Below are 22,710 nucleotides of genomic sequence, written 5' to 3'. Positions count from 1 at the left end.
ACATGAACCATGAATGTTCAGATGTTCAAGCTGCTTTTAGAAAAGGCAGAGGAACCAGAGATCAAATTGCCAACATCCGCTGGATCCTCGAAAAAGCAAGAGAGTTCCAGAAAACATCTATATCTGCTTTATTGACTATGCCAAAGCCTTTGACTGTGTGGATCACAATAAACTGTGGAAAATTCTGAAAGAGATGGGAATACCAGACCACCTGACCTGCCTCTTGAGAAACATGTATGCAGGTCAGGAAGCAACAGTTAGAACTGGACATGGAAAAACAGACTGGTTCCAAATAGGAAAAGGAGTACATCAAGGCTGCATATTGTCACCCTGCTTATTTAATTTATATGCAGAGTTACATCATGAGAAACTCTGGGCTGGAGGAAGCACAGGCTGGAATCAAGATTGCTGAGAGAAATATCAATAACCTCAGATATGCAGATGATACCACCCTTATGGCAGAAAGTGAAGAGGAACTAAAGAGCCTCTTGATGAAAGAGGAGAGTGAAAAAGTCGACTTAAAGCTCAGCATTCAGAAAACTAAGATCATGGTATCCGGTCCCATCACTTCATGGCAAATAGATGGGGAAACAGTGAAAACAGTGGCTGACTTTATTTTCCTGGGCTCCAAAATCACTGCAGATAGTGACTGCATCCATGAAATTAAAAGGCGCTTGCTCCTTGGAAGGAAAGTTATGACCAACCTATTGGTCATACAGCATACTAAAAAGCAGAGACATTGCTTTGTCAACAAAGGTCTGTCTGGTCAAGGCTATGATTTTTCCAGTGGTCATGTGTGAATGTGAGAGTTGGACTATAAAGAAAGCTGAGCACCAAAAAATTGATTCTTTTGAACTGTGTTGTTGGAGAAGACTCTTGAGAGTCCCTTGGACTGCAAGGAGATCCAACCAGTCCATCCTAAAGGAGATCAGTTCTGGGTGTTCATTGGAAGGACTGATGTTGAAGCTGAAACTCCAATACTTTGCCCATCTGATGTGGAGAGCTGACTCATTGGAAAAGACCCTGATGCTAGGAAAGATTGAGGGCAGGAGGAGAAGGTGAAGACAGAAGATGAGATGGTTAGATTGCATCACCGACTCAATGGACATGGTGTTTGGGTGGACTCCGGGAGTTGGTGATAGACAGGGAGGCCTGGCATACTGCGGTTCGTGTGGTCGCAGAGAGTTGGACACGGCTGAACGACTGAACTGAACTGATGACCCAGCATTCCCACTGCTGGGCATACATACCGAGGAAACCAGAATTGAAAGAGACATGTCTACCCCAGTGTTCATCGCAGCACTGTTTATAATAGCAACGACATGGACGCAACCCAGATGTCCATCGTCAGACAAACAGATAAGAAAGGTGTGGTACATATACACAATGGAATATTTCTCAGCCATTAAAAAGAATACATTTGAATCAGTTCTAATGAGGTGGATGAAACTGGAGCCTATTATACAGAGTGAAGGTCAGAAAGAAAAATACCAATACAGTATACTAACACATATATATGGAATTTAGAAAGATGGTAACAATGACCCTATATGCGAGACAGCAAAAGAGACACAGATGTATAGATCTATCTTTTGGATTATGTGGGAGAAGGCAAGGGTGGATGATTTGAGAGAATAGCATTGAAACATATATATTTTCATATGTGAAACAGATTGGCAGTCCAGGTTTGATGCATGAGACAGGGTGCTCAGGGCTGGTACACTGGGATGACCCTGAGGGATGGGATGGGGAGCGCGTTGGGAGGGGGGTTCAGGATGGGAAACACATGTACACCCATGGCTGATTCATGTGAATGTATGGCAAAAACCACTACAATATTGTAAAGTAAGTAGCCTCCAATTAAAACAAATAAATTAAAAAAAAAATGTTGCTTAAAAAAAAAGAAAATATGTTACAGGCACAGACATACATGTGTACATACATGCAATGGAATATTGTTTAGTCTTAAACAAGATGCTAAAGATGGTTGAAACTTGACATCATGCTAAACGAAACAGTCTGATCACAAAAAACACACATATTTTATATAGTTACATTCTTGGAAAGTAGATAAGTAGTTCGCAAGGGCTGGGGGAGAATGAAAATGGGAGTAGTTCATTAGTTATAGAGTTTCAGATTTGCAAGTGGCAAAGTTGCAGAGATCTGTTGCACAACAATGTACATGGAATTAACACTACTGTCATCCGCAAAGTGGCTAAGATGGTAAATTTGTGTTTTTTAACTGCAATTTTAAAAGGATAGGAATCATTTTATGCATTGTTTTCTATGAATTTTTTTAAAAAATGAGAGCTGGATATTAAGTATTTTGTTAATTTAAATGAAGGTCATTAATTGCCTTTTATTCACTCAGCTACATGATTCTGTAGATTTCCTTATTGGAAACATTGGGCTATTGCATTAATACATTTCATCATATTTAATGATACATTGCTGACATAAATCCAACTTGTTTAGGTAGATAATTCAAAAAACAAAGTCAATTTACTATTATATCTGAGAATTTTGTATTTGTATGCTTAAGCAAGATTGACCTATTTTCTTATTTAAGTGTGTGTGTGTGTATAGAAGCATATATATATATATGCTCGTGTATGTGTGTGTATATATATATATATATATATATATATATATATAGTCATCAAATGTTCTGCATCTTAGCTTTCAGATTTTTACCATTATGATGTTACTTGTGGACTTGTCATATATGGCCTTTATTATGTTGTGATAATTTCCTAGCTTGTTGAGTGGTTTTATCATGAAAGTGTGTTGAACTTTGTCTAATGCTATTTTGTCTATCAGTTGAGATGATCATGTGGTTTTGTCCTTCATTTGGTTAATGTGATGTATTATAGTGATTCTTTAATTTGATGAAAAAGTTTTTTAAACTAAAGTTTATAATCATTTACAATGTTGCATTAGTTACAGTACAGCAAAGTGATTCAGTTATAGTTTTATATATAGTATATATAGATACTTCTCCATATTCTTTTCCATTAGAAGTTATTACAAGATATTGAATGTAATTCCTTGTGCTATTATAGGTCCTTGTTGGAAAAACATCCATTTTAGGCTGTATGATATACAATGCATCTGCTTACCAATGCAGGAGACATAAGAGATGCAGGTTCAATCTCTGGGTCCGGAAGATCCCCTGGAGGAGGAAATGGCAACCCATTCCAGTATTCTTGCCTGGAACATTCCATGGACAGAGGAGCCTGACAGACTGCAGTCCGTAGGGTTGCAGAGTCGGACCCCACTGAGCAACTGAGCATGCACACATACAATATACATATTGCATAAAATCTTGGTGATCTGAATCTGCTTTCTGATCCCTGAGTAAGAAACTAGCAATTATTTGATTTTCCTATTTTTCTGATACACAATACCCATTTGAAATCAAAACAAAAGACTTATTAAAGAAACAAATAACAAGGAAAAATAGATACATGTGTAGATATAGAAGTGAGAAATCAGTATTTTTCATAGTTCATTTTCTTTATAACCTTGAAAAGTAGAATTTCATTTTTGCAAGTGCAAAACTAAAACAGAATTAATGAATTTCTTAATTATTCTTTTTTATGAGAGTATTGATATTTGAGCATTATATATATTTATGTGATTAAAGTGAGCCATGTGAAATTGGCATTCTTGTACTTCAAAAATAGAATATCAGCAATTTGACATTATATACCATACATGTAGAAGTACATTAAAGGACTTGGTAAAATTTCTAGAAGTGCCATTTTGCTTTAACAGTATTAAAATGCTTTCTTATTTTAACAAATGATACTTAAACTAATGTTTATCCTTTCTTGTACTAATTACTTTCTAAAATATGCGTTAACAGTTGAATGATAGTATCCTGCTAGGCCAAGTAATAGTAATTTGTACTCAGTCGTATCCTACTCTTGTGACCCCATGGACTGTAACCTGCCAGGCTCCTCTGTCCATGAAATTGTCCCAGCAAGAATACTGGAGTGGGTTGCCATTTCTTATTCCAAATAGTAATTTCTGTGACTTAAAAAAGAAAACACAAAATTATATCTATTATTCAGGCAGTTCTCTTTTGTAGTTGGTGAATTATATCCTGCTGGTCAGTCTTAATCTAAGTATGCTTGTTCCTCATTTTCTTATGGTCACACAAATTACCTTTTGTATATAAAATGATGATGATAATTGTTATAGTAATAACTAACATTCACTGAGGGTTTATTACATGTTAAGAACTGTCCCAAGAGTTCACTTTTTTTTTTTTTAACTTTTAGGGGTGAGGACCACTAGTTTATTAAAAACATATGAAAATTTATTTAACTCTTCTAAGTAACAATTTTTATCTAAATTAAGTAGTAAATGGCACCAACATGAGTACAAGTCAAATGTTGCTGAATATATTAAATGTGAACTTAAATTTGATAAATATAGAAATATTTTCTTTCCTTTGAATTTCTTCCCCATTAAGTTTTTTTTTTTCATTTATTTTTATTAGTTGGAGGGTAATTACTTTACAATATTGTAGTGGTTTTTGTCATACATTGACATGAATCAGCCATGGATTTACATGTATTCCCCATCCCGATCCCCCCTCCCAAGAGTTCACTTTTAAAAACTTTAAAAATCCTCTTAATAATTCTGCAGTGTAGGTACTGTTACCATAGTCATACAATGATTTAGCAACTTGCTCAAGCTCACACAGCTAGTAAGTAGCAGAGAAGGATGGTGACTGATTATCTGAACATGAGTCGTGATTTGAATCATGTATACATTTCTATGTAGTTACTTAATAATTTCATTGTTTGATAGATGTCTTAGGAATTTTGACTTAAATACATTTTTAATACATTGTCAATGCTATATCTTATCCATTATCATTAAAAAAATAATACACCCCCCTTTTTTTGGGCCACAGGATGGACAGCCTGAAATTTTATATACATTTTGGAATTCAGTTACTCAAGCACTTTCTTCTCAATTTCAGACAGCAACAAATTGTAAGTATAGTATTTATTTTGCAAATTGATTTAAAAGTTTTTCAGTTACTTCAAGAAGTTTTGATCTATTGGTTTATAGAACATAGCTTTCAGAAACTTCTGGGTAATTGTCACTTATGTTACCTGTATGTTCAGTTATATAAGCAATAAGTTCTTTTCTTTACTTTTAAAATACTTAGAATATGAAATGAAATTCTTCAGAAGAATAAGTTAATTCTCCATAATTCAACCAGGGGAACTCTGAATTTTTTGTGTGTGAAAGGATGTTTGATGTTGAAGAATTTTATTAATGCTTGTAGAGTATTTTAATTAGAGTATTTTAGTTCCTAACTAAGAGATATTAAGACACAGAGACCTTATAGTTTTTTTCTTTTTGTAAAAATGAAGATTTGATGAATGAACAGATGAAATGCCCACGAGTTAAAAGTTACTTAACCAAATATGATCCAAAAATTTTCTCTCAGTTTCTTTTTGTCATGAAATAATGGCACAAGGTAGTTCTAAACAGTGAAATATACAAACTAGCTAATATCATGGAAGTGTTTTTGTCTAATCACTGAGTGTAAGAGCATTAAGTGTATGGAGACTTTTTAGAAGACTTGAGAGTTTGTGTGTAGTTAAATTTTATTCACAAACATTTACTGAATACTAGTATACGTAAGCATTACTGAGTCCCCGGCAGTCCTGGCTGAGTAACCGCAGGACCTGCTTTCCTGCTTCTATTTGCAAAGAACTGTGCAGCAAGGTAGAGACCACAGAGGTCTTCATCCCTGTGTGGCCGGAGAGAACTTATGCAGAGGGTTTATTTAGGACTGATTCTCTCCATTTTCTCCTACAAATCACTCTACTCCGGGAACACTGTGCTTTTCTCTGCTTTATGTATCTGTTTGGTCATCTTTTTTAATATGTAGTTTACATGTATTTATCAACTTTGAGCAGAGGATTCTATGAGTTTTTGACAAGTGTTCACATCCTTATAATTGCCATTATAAGACATAGAACATTTTCATCACCCCCAAATGTCCTTCATGTACTCATAGTCAATTTCTTATTCCTGTGTCTTGGCTCCTGGCAGCTAATGGTAAGTTTTCTGTCAGTAAAAGTTAGCTTTTCATAGATTTTGATAAAACTGGACTCATGCAGTATGAGAACTTTTATAGCAATGTACAGTTATTTTAAGATTTATTCATGTTGTTGGATGTTCCAGGAGTCTATTTTTATTTCTGACTAAACTTTCATTGTATAGATATATGCTATTTGTCTATTCCCCAGTTGGAGGATAACTGGGTTATTAAAGTTTGAGGTTATTATGAGTAAAGCTACTGTAATCCTTTACATACAGATCTTTTGTAGACATATGTCTTCATTCTCTTGGGTAAATGGTTGAGTGGAATTTCCTTATCATTTGATATGTATATGTTTACCTTCAAATAACTGCTGAACTGTTTCCTAAGATGAATGTATGATTTTTCATCCACATCAACAATGTATGATAATTCCTCTACCTTTTTATCAATCCATGTTATTGTTATTTTACTTTTAGCCATTCTTGTGTTTAGTAGATTTTCATTGTGGTTTTAACTTCCACTGGCCTAAAGACTAGTGATAACCATATTTTCACATTTATTTTCCATCTGTATATCTTTATTAATCAAGTGTTTCTAAAAAGTATTGACTTCTTAGCTTTATTTAATTTTTTAGCTTATTGCTTGTCCTCTTCTTCACACTTCCCTGGTGGCACAATGATAAAGAATCTGCCTGCAATTTAGGAGACCCGGGTTCGATCCCTGGGTTGGAAACATCCCTTGGAGGAGGAAATGGCAACCCACTTCAGTACTCTTGCCTGGAGAATTCCATGGACAGAGTAACCTGGTGGGCTATAGTCCATGGGGTCACAAAGAGTTACTCGACTGTGACTAACACTTTCACTTTCACTGTCTTCTAATTATTAAGTCTTAAGATAATTTCATATATCTGGATTCAGAGTCCTTTCTCAGATGCTTGTTTTGCAAATACATCTGTCTGTGTTTGCCTTTTCATTTTCTTAACGGTATCTTCCAAATGACAAAAGTTTTATTTTTGAACCAGTATAACATCAGTTTTTCTTTTATAACTTTTGGAGGATTTTTTGACCTAAGAAATCTTTGTTTAACCTAACGCTGTAAGTACTTCCTCCTGTATTTTATTGTAGAAGTTTTACTAGATTCATTTGGAGTTAATTTTTGTGTGTGGTATGAGATCATGGTCAAGGTTTATTTCTTTGCATGTGGATCTGTAATGCTACGCTTTGCCTGTTGACCTTCCTGGCACTTTAGTTGGACGTCATGTGGTTATATATGTGTAAGACTGTTTTTGGCCCTGCTTTGTTTTTTTTTTTTAATGCACATCCATTTTTGTATAAATAACATATGATTTTCAGTCACTAAAGTAGAAATTATCTTTATTTATTTACTTAATAGTTTTGGTTATTCTAGTTTCTTACTCCATGCATGAAAGAAACTGTTTTTCATGAAACCAAATATCATCATGAAATTTTCTTTAATACTTTTACACTGTAAGCCAATTATGTTTAAAGAAATACATTTATTAATACTTACATACCAGTATGGAAACACAAAGATGTAAATCTACCTACAAAATATGTAATAATAATTACAAAATTTGTTAAAATCTTGGTTTTCAGAATAAAAGAAGGCTAATGTAAAAGCTCATTTATGGCTATTACAATATTTCTGCTTTCAGGCATTCACTGAAAATGTACTTTATCACTTTAAAGCCTTTACAGAAACCTTGGAGTTGTTGTAGACTGTATTTTACTTTCTTTATTTAATGAGTAAATTTAAATTTCATTTATAATACTTTTTCTCTCAATATGGAATGAGTGTACCAAAGAAATAACCTTAGCATTATTGAAAAATTTCATACCTTTAATCATTACATCTTCCAGTATTGTTTATAATTGGTTTACTTATCACATTTTTAGTAGAAACTGTATAAGGTAAGCGTCATCTCAAAAATCACACAAATACTAAGAGAGTGTAACTCTGATGCTGAAAATTCAGCCTCTGTACACCTGTACTGAATCAAATGTGAGAGACAGAATTTGGGGTGAAGTAGGAAAGAATAGCATTGTTACTTTGTCCGACAAAGGGCAACACAGTGGGCTCATACCCTGAGAAACTTTGTGTCCCGACCTGGAGGGACTTGGTGAGGAGTTTTTATAGCAGTGGTTCAAGAGAGCAGGGTTGCTGGTAAGGGTCAGGGTATGTGCAGGGCCTGGATTCCTTTAATATGGTGGTCTCAGGTGGTCTCCCCATAAGATATGGTTCTTTTTTGTTGTTGTTTATTTTCTGGTTGCACTGGGTCTTCACTGTTACATGTGTGGTGGGCATGTTTAGCTATCCTGCAACATGTGGAATCTTCCCCAGCCAGGAATCAAATGCATGTCCCCAGCATTGGCAGGTGGATTCTTAACCACTGGACCACCAGGGAAGTCCTAAGCTGTGGTTCTTGAGGTTATCAAATTGTGACCTTTCTGCAATGAAGAATGCTTCATCGAGTAGTTCATCTTCCATTTTTGGGGTGTTTTAGTTCTGTAGAAGAGTTCAAAGATACTGTTACATGTATGATTTTTAAAGCAGACCATGCTTCACATGTGCATGTTTGTTTCTTGGAAGCTCCTCCTTTGTCTCTGCATCTTCTCCCTTTCCTGATTAGCCACTGTTCAGATCCACCCTTTGGAACTCAGGGAAGGTCAGAAAAGCAGGAGTCTGCTCCCTACAAACACAGAATGCGGGATCCAAAGTCTTCCGTGCGTTGGAGCCCCACATGCTTCTGCTCATTTTCAACTCTAGGGAGTGGAACTGGAATGGAAATGCCCTTGTCTATAATTCAGTCCTGTGTCATTTCTGGGTCTGGTTGATTGAATTTTCTTCTCATCACTGATATTTTTCTCTACTTTTTTGTATATCTAATAATTTGTGATTGAGTATCAGACATGAATTTTACCTCGTTTGGTACTAGATACATTTGTCTTCCAGTCAATATTCTTACTCTTGGATACTGTCAATTTGCTGAAAAATAATTTTGATCCCTTTGAGTCTTGCTTTTTAGATTTATTGGCAAAACCTGAGCAGTGTTTACTAATTATTTCCCACTGCTGAGGCTAGACTTGTATTACTCTACCAAATAGTTTTGGTTTTTCAGTTTGGCATTAGGGAACAGGCACTCTTCTCAGTCTTGCATGAGGAGCAGGTATATTCTCTTTAATCTTTATGCTTGTTTTTACCCCCAAACTCTGGAAGTTTTCTCTCACGTATACTGATTAGTGTTTTGCTGAATACTCAGGGTGAATCATTTGCAGATCTTTGCGGTTCTCTTTTTGTGCAGCTCTCTCTGGCATGTTGTCTTGTGAATTCTCATTGTCTTCTTGGTCTTGAGGACCATAGAGGGAGAAAGATTGCTTCCACTTTCCTGTGCCATAGCCTGGAAACAACTGCCAGTAGTCACAGGGTCCACTCGTTTGTTTCCTGTTTCTCAAGGATCACATTGTGTTCAGTGTTTTAAAAATCATTATATCATATCATATCATCACCTTGTTTGTCTTTTGGTTATTTCAGAGAGGAGAGTAATTCTCGTTCATGTTACCACATCTTACCAGCAGCAGAAGTCTGTCATCTAGCTTTAAGAACAGTTTTTATAAGTGCATTTCAAAATACCGAGTTGGCCGGAAAGTTCATTCGGGTTTTCCTTAAGAAGTTATGGAAAAACCCAAATGAACTTTTTTGGCCAACCCAATATTACGTAGGGTGTGTGTGTGTGTGTGTGCACGCACACTTAATGGTACCATTATCTACTTATCTTTGGTCATCTGCTTTCTTATTTTCTGTAACCATTACAAACCCTTGGCTCTTTCCACATGCCCTCCTTTTCCCCAGTGCTCACTTTGAGTAACTAACCTTTTCTCCTGGGTCAGCAGGACAATTAATGTCATTAAGAAACTCAGAAGTCTGTAACTGTCCTCCAAAGAAAAGCCTGATTTCCTCTCTGTGGGCCTTGAAGAGTAAGATAACTTTCTTCTTCAAAGCCACCCATTTACTGATGGACACCTGATCCTTTGTTTAAACCCGTCCTCTCAGTGGCATTATTCTTTTTTTGATTTTGCATTTCCACTTTTCTTTTGATCTTTCCCCCTTTGATATAAACCTATTTCAGTGCTCTAATCTAATTAAAGCTATAGAGTTTCTTTTTGGTTTCTGTCTAATCTCTCCTCTTTTAGTCAAACTTCTCAAAAGAGTAGTTTACATTTTTTGTCTTCAGTTTTATTCCATTGATTTCTCAACTTGGTGAACTCTTGCATTCTACTGAAATTGCTCTCAATGAAGCAAGCAATGACCTATCTCTTAATTACCAAATCCAGTGGATATGTTTCACTTCTTATCCTATGGAACCTATCTGACTTGTGTAGTCAAAGAAGTTAGTGAGAGGAAATACAATATTTTAGGCAGAAAACCCCATTAATATTTACATTCGGAGTAGTTAGTTGCTTCTATTAACATTATTACTGTAATAACTTCCTTTGGGAGAACTCTTAGTGACTCAGAGGGTAAAGAATCTATCTGCAGTGCAGGAGACTCAGGTTCGATCTATTTGTGGTTTGGGAAGATCCCCTGGAGAAGGGAATGGCTACCTACTCCAATATTCTTGCCTGGGAAATCCCATGAACAGAGGAGCCTGTTAGAGTACAGTCCCTGGGTTGCAAAGAGTCAGACTTAACTGAGCAACTAACACAACACAAAATAAGTTTAAAAAAACTTTTTCAAAATAAAAGTTTGAGGAAAATATTACAAAATTAAAATAAAGTGAGAAACACCTAAGAAGCTGTTGGGCTGCACCCTGCAGGCCTACAAGGCCTGTGCTTGCTTAGTTTTAAGACTAAAGAGAGAGCTGGAGTCTGTTTATATAGCACAAACAGTCCGTGAAATGTAATGTAGTAATTGTTAAAATTATAGACAGGCAATATTAAGAAAATGCAACCATCTGCAGAGTTGAATATTATACACAATTTAACAGATTGTATAAGTAAGTAAGATTTTGGCAGAAAATACCTAGAGGAAAAATTTCCTAGTTAGGAACATGTTCTTTCTGATTATAAATGTTCATGCTTAGTAAAAAGAATTTCTACTTGATATAATAAGATATATCTATGGGTTTGACAATGAATTTACTTTTTTAAAAAGGAAAGGGGCCTGAATTTGTGATTAAGAAGATTCAGAATAGCTTCTGCCAGACATGTGCAGCTTTAATTGTCTATGGCTGGTAGTTATTTCCAAGATGATTTCTAAGATTTATGTCTGTTACCTCTCTATTGTAGTTTCCAGATAATAACGGTTGTTTACCAGCCTGTTGGGTTATGGTACACATATTTTCAAGCCTCATTAGAAGCAAGCAAAATAAATATTACTTCGAAAAGATGCTAGTGCCCTTTTATAAAACCTTTAAAAGATTTTTTGAAATATGCTTAAAATCTTCTGGCAAGTAACTCTGTTTTAAAATATTTAAAGCCCTTTGTGCAGTTTTAGTCTCTCAGAAGTCTTAAGCAAAAAAAAAAAAAAAAAAAAAAATAGAAGTCTTTAGCAACTGAAAGACTTGTGTCATAGAATTAAGAGAACTACACAGTATATATTTCTAGTGCTTTGGAAAATCATACGTAAATTGGAGAGATACTTTAGGAGATATGCACATTTGAAGATTTAGGAAGCTTTCAGACTTAAAATGTGTGCTAAAACTCATTACCTTTACTTTTAAAAAACACAGTAATAAATCAGGAGTATAATCTTGCCAGGAAATAGAGGGATAAACAAGCTATGCATTTATAAATACTTTATTTAATGTAGATTTAAAAAATGTTAGAATGTTTTCCCAATTTGTCCCACCTGTGCCTACCCCACTGTGTCTACATGTCCATCTCTATGTCTGCCTCTCTATTCCTGCCATGCAAATAGATTTATCTATACTGTTTTTTTCTAGATTCCATATATATGCATTAATATACAGTGTTTTTCTCTTTCTGACTTCAGTCTATAGGACAGACTCTAGGTCTATCCACGTCACTACAAATGACCCAGTTTCTTTCCATTTTATGACTAATATTCCATTGTATGTATGTACCACATCTTCTTTATCCATTCATCTGTCAGTGGACGTTTAGAATGCTTCCATGTCCTGGCTATTGTAAATAGTGCTGCAGTGAATTTTGAGATACATGTGTCTTTTTGAATTATGGTTTTCTCAGGGTATATGCCCAGTAGTGGGATTGCTGGATCATATGGTAGTTCTAATTTTAGTTTTTTAAGATACCTCCATACTGTTCTCCATACTGGCTGCATCATTTTACAGTTCTACCGAGAGTGCAAGAGAGCTCCCTTTTCTCCACACCTTCTTCAATATTTATTGTTTGTAGATTTTTTGACGATGGCCATTCTTAGCACTGTGAGGTGGTACCTTATTGTAGTTTTGATTTGCATTTCTCTAATAATGAGAGATATTGAGCATCTTTTCAAGTGTTTGTTGGCCATCTGTATTTTCTGTGTTTTGTTGACCATTCTGGTGGATGTTGAGTCAAATCACATTGTGCTTTAATTTTTATTTCCTTGTGATTAATGATATTACTCACTTTTCCATATGTACATTGGCCATCTGCATATACTGTTTTAAAAATGTTATTTTCTATAGCATTATCTGTCTTAACTGATTTATAGGGTTTCATTTACATATTATGAAATATTTTGTTTGTTTCTTTTCTCTCCCTTTGGCTGACAGGTAATTGCTGTTTTAATGAGACAGTCTGTCTCTAATTCTCCCCTTTACTTAGGCATGCTTCTCCCAAGTTTTTTAAAATTTTCTTTTTAAGATTGTTTTTTTGACAATTTTAGAAGTCTTCATTGACTTTGTTACAGTATTGCTTCTGTTTTATGTTTTGGTTTTTTGGCTGTGATTTATCAAACCAGGGATGAAACTCCCTCCCCATGCTGTGGAATGTGAAGTCTTACCACTGGATTGTGAGGGAAGTCCCTTGTCCCAGGCTTTTAATTGGGAGATTGGAGGGTCTTTGTCCCCTCAGCCCTGAAATATTAAAGTTGATATAGTTCTGTTCTCCAGAGGTTTCCAGACAAGCTGTTTAGGTTCCCACCAGAATCTGTTGGATGTCTTCATGGCAAGGAAGATCTGCCTCTCTCTGTTGGTAGGCGTGTTCTCTCATCTTAGGTTTCCTATGATATGTTTCCACAAATATGAAGGATATTTTAACTTCTTTTCTTTGAAGCTTTGGACCTAGTTCCCTAACCTCGCTTGCAACTATATAACTGAGTAGGTCTTCTATAAGCTACTCAGGTTGAGACTTGTTAAGTTTCAAAATGTTCATTCCAGTCTCATAAATCACCAAAAGCCTTTCCTGTTTTCGTCTTCTCCAGCAAAGGTTCTCTGTATGGGGCAAGCTTGACTTTTTAAAAATATGTCTGCCTTCTTTAGTTGTTACCTTGGGAGCACTGGTCTGTCGCTGCTCTTCTTGCCTGTCTCCCTCAGGATACAGTCCCAACGTGATGTTCTTTTTGGTTCCTTCCTATCCGCTTAGCACTATTTTTCTCCCTTCTAATTTTTAAAAAAAATTTCGTCCTGGACCTTTAGTTCTTGAATGAATCACCCTCTTTCTTCTCAGTATTTACCAATACTGAAGCACCTGTCTGTAATCCTCCTCTTTATCTGGATAATTCACATTCATCTTTTCAGTGTTCCTGATTCTTCCCTCTTCATCATTGCACTCAAATATGGGTATGGCATCCTCTGTCTGCTCCCACAAAACTCTAACATGTTCCCAGTTTTAATCCTTATCTCACCACATTGTTATGGCTAACCTCCTTGCTTGTCCGTATCTCCTGCTAGGCTGTAGAGAAACCATCTCTCTGTGCCTCTGTTCCATGTTATATTCCTGTCACTCACATGGCACAGTGCTCAATACAAAATAGAATCCTGTTGAAATGGATTCCTAAAGTGTTACTTTAAGAGTAAAGGCTTTATGTGTTAGGAAATCTGAGGAAAATGCAAACAGTAAAATAGAAATACTTTTCATTAAAAAAATAGCACATATAAGGTAAATGAGACCCTAAAATATGAAATACTTTTAGAAAACAAACAGTATGTATATGGGGTAAACAGGGATACAAAAGCATGATTATTATAGGATATTTTTTTACTTTTTTCCTTATTCCTTCATTTATTTGATATTTTAAAGTACTTTATATCATTAGTTATAAAATGCGAAACAGTTTTCATTGAGCTAAAACAAGGCTAGGCTACTTAATTAAATCTTCCATAAAAATTTGTTGAATGGATAAGTGTGATCCTGTAGTTATGGAAATGAGTGAAGTGCTCAGGGTTGAAGAGTAGATTGAGATAAAAAAGAGCTCAGAGGAGAAAATCCCCACTTTACCTCACATAGCAGGGTAAATTTCAAGTAGACCAAAGAATTAAATGTAAAATATAAAGCTATTCAAATGCTAACAGAAACACAAGTGAGCAAGCTAGGTCTAGGGGAAATTTCTCTGATTTAATTTCTGGAAGCAATGATGAGAAAATTGATAATTTGACTGTGTTAAAAATTTCACATGACCAAAAAACTCTTAAGCAAAATAAAATAACAAATGAGAAAAATATAACTTACCTCAATGAAAAAGAGTTAGTACATAAAAAATCTTCTAAAATAAGAAAAAAGACCAACAACCCTACCAAAATAGTATAAATACATCTTGTTTGTAGAAGATTCTCAGTGTTATCATATATAGAAAAATGCAAAATAAAAGTATACAGAAACACCATTTCTCATCTATCAATTGTTCAGTCGCTCAGTTGTGTCCTACTCTTTGTGACCCCATCAAATTAGCCATAAGTAAAAAGAAGTTTGATAACACACTCTGCTGGCAAGCCTGTATGGAAATAGTCACTCTCACACATTATTCATTAGCATCCAAACCTGAGAAGAATTTCTAACAAAATTATCTAACAAAATAGATAAGGACCTACAAAATTATATAAGCAGTTGCTTGGTGTCCCTTGTGGCTCAGCTGGTAAAGAATCCGCCTGCAATACGGGAGACCTGGGTTCATCCCTGAGTTGGGAAGATCCCCTGGAGAAGGGAAAGGCTACCCACTCCAGTATTAAGGCCTGGAGAATTCCATGGACTGTATAGTCCATGGGGTCACAAAGAGTCGGACACAACTGAGTACACATCATATTGCCATACAAATTCATATGATACATATGTAGTAGGCTTATCAGAAATTATAGACTGTGGAAACAGATCAAATCTCTTAACTGCTGCAGTGGTTTTCAACTTAGTTGCATATTAGAATCACTTAAAGAGTATTTAAAAATCTCACAGTCTATGCTGCAATTGCATTAACGCCTCTTGAGTTGAGACCCAAGCATACGGACTTTTTTTAGGCTTCCAAAGTTGTTTCAGTGTGCAGCCAAGGTTGAAATGTATTGTTTTAGATTCAGCTGGTAATTTACAGGAAATACAGGGATCCAAGGTGTGCAGTAAGCAAAATTCAGACTGGGAAGCTCTGGAGGATATATGACCCAATTTCTTAAATAAAGAATTAAAAGGAATAAAAAAGAGAGGAACTATAGATGGGGCTTGATGATATATCAGATAATTATAATATATGGACTATTTATGGGTCCTAAATAAACAAGCTAAAAAAAAAAAATCACAGGTCAGTCATACAGATGCTGTCACTGATTGTTAATTTTGTAAAGTGTGATAAGAGAACTATGGTTACTTTTTTAAAATAGTCTTTACTATCAGAGATACATGCTGAAGTATTTATGGATGAAATAATACGATGTTGTCATTTGCTCCAAAGTAACTGGCAGCAGTCAAGGAAAATTGGCTAGGGTTATGATAGATAAAACAGCATCAAGCTGGTAAGTGGTGATAACCCCAGACACACAGTCTATCCCTCTCCTTCCCTGCTCCCCCTTGGCACCTGCAAGTCTGTTGTCTATGTCTGTGAGTCTGTTTCTGTTTTGTAGATAGGTTCATTTGATACTGTGACTTTAACCAAAATAGTTTCAGTGGCATTGTGGCAGTTGGAAGTTGGGTTATAGCCTGGAGGAGGCAAGAAGATGTATGTAGACTATGATTATAAGCAGTGACAGGACAGTGGCTACTCATTAACTGTTGGAAGGTCAAGGGGAAGTGTTTGCCATATTATTTGTATTTTTGATTTTTTATACAATCAGAGATTGTTCAGTCTTTTTATAAAAAATTAATTGGAGGCTGAAAATACAGGGGAGAGTAATAGAGGAGGAGCTGAAATAGAATGAGATTAAGTGTGGAAGTTGAATAATTGGTCATGTATAGAATGGACACTTGTTCCTATGAAGAAAATTAAAGTCAAACATTTTTAGGGGAATAGTGGAAGAATGTAAGAAGTTGAAGGTGACCTTTATTTTTGTTGCACCTTTTATTGTGAGATAATGAGGGTGGTCATCTTCATATCATAAATGGATTCAAAGTTAACTAATTAAGAGTTTGGAGAAGAATGTGTATGCTTTGTATTCCTGTTAAAAGGGAAGGGTATGGTATAGAATACATACCCAGTTGGTATTGGATACCATACTTTGTATTGCTGTTATTATGAAAAAACAAAATCTTAAAAAAATCTCGTTGGCGCTGTATCTGGATATTTTCAGGCAGACAGATATTTCAGACATTATTGCATCTTAATTGTGTGTGTGTGTGTGTGTGTGTGTGTGTGTGTGTGTGTGTGTGTGTGTGTGTAGTATAGTTTGTGCAAGTGGCTAATATTAGATTGTGTGTGCTTTTTTTAAACTCAGTTTCTTCATTCAAAGCTTAATGTTTTAGGCTTTGGTCAGATTTTCCATCTAAAGCTTTCATTTTAATATCTGTTTATCTTGAATAGGGCTTCTCTGAGCTTTAAAAAGGTCTGTTTTCTATTCTGATTTTAGTTTTATTAAATCATAACTTTAAAATTAAATCAAAAGACATATTAATCCTCAATAAAATGCATTTATAATTAGTTTTAGGTCATATAAACATTGATTGCTTTTAATATATAACTTGGACCATACATTTCTGGAACTTAGAAGGAAAAGTTCTTTTTATGAGTAATGGGAAAATTCATTACCTTGGGTGCAATTGACTTACCATTATTTTATTCTGGAACTATTTCTGTAGTATATTTGGTCTATTTTTCAACAATACTGTAAACGATTTTTTATATAAAACTGTTAATTAGGAAAGAGTAATATAGTTTGTGTTAGTTGCTCAGTCGACTAACTAACCATGGGGTCCATGCGACCCCATGAACTGTAGCCACCAGGATCCTCTCTCCATGGAAATCATCAGGCAAGAATACTGGAGTGGGTTTTTATTCCCTTCTCCAGGGGATCTTCCTGACCCAGAAATTGAACCCAGGTCTCCCACATTGTAGGCGGCTCTTTACTTCCTGAGCCACCAGGTCTATAATGTATCTGTATTTGAAAAGTAGGTCTTTGTCAGACTGCTGGTGGCCCTCAGCATTTGCCTTTTTATAATTTTTATTGATGTGAATGAAGTATCGTTTATTTTATCGGGGCAGATAGATTGTAAGATGGCTCCCATTGATCCCTCCCTCCTGATATTTAGACCCTTGTGTAATGTTTTCCCCTTGACAGGTACAACTTGTTTATAATCTATAGATCATGCAAAGAAGAGGTCCCTTGTATGATTAGGTAACATAAGAGTGTAATTTCCATTTTACTAGCAAGCACACTCTATTGCCTTCTTGGATTACAAGCTTTGATAAAATAAGCAGTCATATTGGAGTGGTCCACTTGTATGGTTGACCCCTTGCCAACAGCAAACTAGGAACTGAGACCCTCAATCCAGTTCAGTTCATCAGGAACTATATCCTGACAACAACCACATGAGCTTGGTATCTTCTCCCCGAGTTAAGCCTTCTGATGAGACTCCAGCCATGGCTGACAGCTTGATTGGAGTCTTATGAGAGACCCTGAAGCAGAGGACCTGGCATGTCTGACTCATAGAAACTGTGAGATAATAAATGTATGTTTTTTAAAATAAGCAGCTACATTTGTGGCAGTTTATTGTGTAGCAATATATATCTAATGCAACTATGAAACAGAAAATACTTTCCAAGACATACCAAACCCTCCTTTACTTTCATAGTACTAGATGATTTAGGTGCAAGACAGGTTTTGGGAACTGAGCCTATTAGGAAAGGAATGAACTAGAAATGAGTAGCAGTGTACTTAAAAAGGAGAGACTTAACTTAGCTATGGAGACTCACTCTCTCAGGTCAAGAGCATGACAGGTTTTTAAAATAAGAGCAGCAACCTCTGCTGGGATTGTCTACCTCACATCTTTTGCATTTACTATTTCTTCCATCCGAATCAGTCTTTCCCCAGGCATCCAAATGGATCACATCCGTACTTCACTCAGAGAGGCCCTCCCTGTCGTCAGTAAATAAAATGCTGCTGCCTATCTCCAGATTACCATGATGGTGTGGTCAGCCACCCAGAGTCAGACATTCTGGAGTATGAAGTCAAGTGGGCCTTAGGAAGCACTGCTGTTAATAAAGCTAGTGGGTGCTGTGGAATTCCAGTAAAGCTATTCAGAACCAAAAGGATGATGCCATCAACCTGTTGCATTCAAAATGTTAGCAAATCTGGAAGACCCATCAGTGGTCATAGGACTTGAAAAGGTCAGTCCTCTTCCCAGTTCCTAAGAAGGGTAGTACTAAAGAATGTGCTAACCATTGGACAACTACACTCATCTCCGTAATAGTAAGGTCATGCTTAAAATCTTGCTAGCTCAGCATCAGATTTATGTGAACCAAGAACTTCCAGATGTACAAGTTGAGTTTAGAAAAGGCACAGGAACCATAGATCAAATTGCCAACATTCACTTGATCATAGAGAAAGCAAGGGAATTCCACAAAAGCATCTACTTATGTTTCATCGACTACAAAGGCTAAAGCCTTTGACTGTGTGGATCATAACAAACTGTGAAAAGTTCTTAAAGAGATGGCAATACCAGACCAATACCTGTCTCCTGAGAAACCTGTATGTGGGTTAAGAAACAACAGTTAGAACCCTGTATGGAACAACTGACTGGTTCAAGATTGAGAGAGGAGTATAACAGGGCTGTCTCCTGTCACCCTGTTTGTTTAATCTGTACGTGAGCACATTATAAGAAATGCCGAGCTGGATGAGTTACAAGCTGGAATCAGAATAGGCAGGAGAAACAGCAACCTCAGATACACCGATGATACCACTCTAATGGCAGAAAGTGAAGAGGAACTAAAGAGCCTCTTGTTGAGGGTGAAGGGGGAGAGTAAAAGAGCCAGCTTAAAACTAAATATTTAAAAAACTAAGATCATGGCATCCGGCCCCATTACTGCATGGCAAATAGAAGGGAAAAAGATTAAAGTAGTGACAGTTTTCCTTTTCTTGGGCTCCAAAATCACCGTGGACAGTGACTGCAGTCATGAAATCAGAAGACAATTGCTTCTTAGCAAGAAAGCGATGACAGACCTAGACAGTATGTTGAAAAGCAGAGACATTACTCTGCTGACAGAGACCCATATAGTCAAGGCTATGGTCTTCCCAGTGTCACGTACGGTTATGAAAGCTGGACCATGAAGAAGGCAGAATGCCAAAAAATAGATGCCTTCAAACTGTGGTGCTGGAGAAGACTCCTAAGAGTTCCTTGGACCAAAAGGAGATGAAACCAGTCAATCTCAAGGGAAGTCAGTCCTGAATACTTGTTGGAAGGACTGATGCTGAAGCTGAAGCGCCAGTATTTTGATCATCTGATGTGAACAGCTGACTCATTGGAAAAGTCCCTGATGCTGGGAAAGATCAAGGGCAGAAGGAAAAGGGGGCATCAGAGGATGAGATGGCTGGATGGCATTACCAATGCAGTGGACATGAACTTGGGCAAACTTTGGGAGATGATGAAGGACAGGAAGGCCTGGCATGCTGCAGTCCATGGGGCTGCAGAGTCAGACATGACTGGGCAACTGAACAACAACATCACTATTCACTAACCTTGATATTATGTTACATTCTAATTTGTTTACTGTCTTTCTCCTTCATTGGAGCGTAAGCTTCTCGTGGGTAGGAACTTTGCTTCTTTTGTTCACTACTGCATATGCACCATTTGCAACAGCATTTGTCATATAGTAAATGATCAGCAAATACTTGTTTAGTTGATTAGTTTACCTTCCAGATTTCATCACTGATTAGGATTTGGTTGTCTGGAGATTGATGGGAGTTTTCAGGAGTGATGTCCTTTTTTGGTCAGGACTCCAGTCAACCGCTGAGAGATGAGGTGTTGCATCTTCACACAGGAAGATGTGCTGGCAGAGTCGGACACACAGGCTGAGATTTAGCACGGCCACTCAAGACTAAGGCCAGGATCTGTGAGAGCGGCAGCTCTGGGATAAACCAGGGGGTCTAGAAGGAGTGAGGTAATGAAGTCTAGACTATTAGAATCTAGGGAAAAGATTTAATTCCATACCTAGGTCCTTCTTCATTCTTTTTTCAGTTTGTTCATTCAGTAATTCAATGCCTGGTGTTATTCTAGGTAAAGGAAATACAGAGACAAATCAAATAGTATCCCTGTCTCATTAAACTTGCATTCTGAAGAGGGAACATAGACAGTCAACACAAACTAATAAATAATTTCTTAGAGTGTTCATTGCTATGAAGAAATCTTCATAAAACAAGGTACTGAAATAAAGATGAGTTTCCTCTCCATGTTAGTGTCTATGTTGGAGTCACTAGTTATTGCTCAAAAAGAATTGAGCAATATTGCTCAGTTGCTCATGTGAAGGCATGATCTGAGTAATGAATTACTTAGTAACTGGGAATTAGTAACCTGTCATTTTCTATCTGTAAATGATTTGTTAGATTATTAAGATATGCAGTTAAGTTCTACAGACATTTATCAAATAAATAATTTATTGTAATCAAGTTTATAGGTAATTGATGTGAACATTTTAAACCTACTTATAAAAGAAATTAAAGTAGAATTTAACTTCAGGAATTACCACACACTATTTATTTGTAAACTTTAAATGTATTTAAATGTATTTAAGTAACTTAGAATCGATGAGTCAGACACATTTACTGAGATAATATAGTCAAAGTTTGTCTTTCTGAAACCCTCAACAGTGGATTGTTCTGCATAGATAAGATTTCTATCAAAGTGAGCATACTGTCCATTGAAAAGCAAAACTTAATTTATTCTGTCATTAAGAGATACTAACTTGATTTCTACTATGTCAAGCACTGTGTTGAGTACCACATATGCATTGAAGAAAACAAAGTGTCATCCTTTTCTCATCGAGTTTATAGTCCAGTATGGGAAACATACGGTACATAAATAAAATTGGACATTGTGGTAAATGGGAAGGCAAAAAGCACATTCCTGTAATGAAAGGAATATGATTTAGCTTTGAGGAGCTCAAGAACTGTGAAAGATCTGAGATATTTACCCTACTTAGAAAGGGTAGCCTGCCGAAGTGCTTTGGGTATTGTCAGAAGACGTGAGACTCCTGGGTCAGAGCAGAAGGACTTTGTTACTCACAGCATACCAAGCTGCGTGAGCATTGGTCTCTTTGTTTGTTGGCTTCCCACACCTCCAGGTCTCACAGGAGACGCAGTTCAGTGGGAAGTATGCCGTGAGTTTGTCTCCCTTAAGCTGGGAGAATCTGCCAATTTTGCTGTAAGCAGTAAGCAAGCCTGCTCTTTGTGTGCTGACGAAGTTACTTCATCTTTCAAGGCTGCTTGCTACAGATGCAAACCTTGCTACAGATAAATGGCCTGGATAAAGAGCAACTAGGGCCTCTCATTGTTGACATACCCTGCAAGCATATGTGGGAACACTCCGGGCCATGGTGAATGGCTTCTTCATTGGGGAGGAGGGATTTCAAAGAAGTCCTCACTGAGATTTTTTTGAACAGTTTTTTTGCTAGAGTATAATTGGTATACAATAACCTGAACATAATTAATATGCACAGTTTTGTTAGGTTTTGATATATGTGCACACCATGAAAGCATCGCAGCAGTGAAGATCAGTGAATATACTTGTCATCAGCAAAAGTTTTCATGTACCCTTTTATAATTCCTCTCCCTGCCGTCTCCTTTCTCTTTCCCCAGGCAAATTCTGACAAGCTTTTTGTCACTTTGAGCTAGTTTACTTTTCCTGGAACTATGTACAGATTGAATGATACAGCATGTATTATGGATTCTTATTTGCCTTTCATGCAGCATGATTGCATTTAGAATCATCCATATTGTAATGTGTACTTCTGTGTGGTACTCCGTTGTGCAAGTATACTACAGTTTGTACATGCGTTCACTTGTGGATGGACAGTTTGGGTTGTTTCCAGTTTTTGGCTATTACAAATCAAGGTGCTTTGAGTGTTCATATATAAGTCTTTATATGGACATATATTTTTATTTCTGTTGGATAAACATGTAGAAGAGGAATGGTTTGACCATATGGTAGGTATATCTTTAACAGTTTAAGAAAATGCCAGACTTCTTTGCAAAATGATAAGTTTTTCTTTTCTACCAACAGTATATAAGAGTTTTAGTATCTCTGTAC

At 36.4% G+C, this 22,710-nt stretch overlaps 1 protein-coding gene across 2 annotated transcripts in view; it reads left to right on the top strand.

Annotated features, from left to right (window-relative positions):
* The window catches only part of COG5 (component of oligomeric golgi complex 5), a 276,034-nt gene that overhangs the window by 179,507 nt on the left and 73,817 nt on the right, over window positions 1-22,710 (top strand). For both annotated transcript variants that reach the window (XM_065939836.1, XM_065939837.1), the window contains one exon: window positions 4,928-5,009. In XM_065939836.1, the coding sequence (XP_065795908.1) occupies window positions 4,928-5,009 (82 nt within the window). The remainder of the gene's footprint in view (window positions 1-4,927; window positions 5,010-22,710) is intronic.

The sequence above is a fragment of the Muntiacus reevesi genome, chromosome 6 (genome assembly GCF_963930625.1).
Source record: "Muntiacus reevesi chromosome 6, mMunRee1.1, whole genome shotgun sequence".
NCBI lineage: Eukaryota > Metazoa > Chordata > Mammalia > Artiodactyla > Cervidae > Muntiacus > Muntiacus reevesi.
Note: the sequence above shows the minus strand (reverse complement) of the source record. Positions and strands in the feature narration are given on the sequence as shown.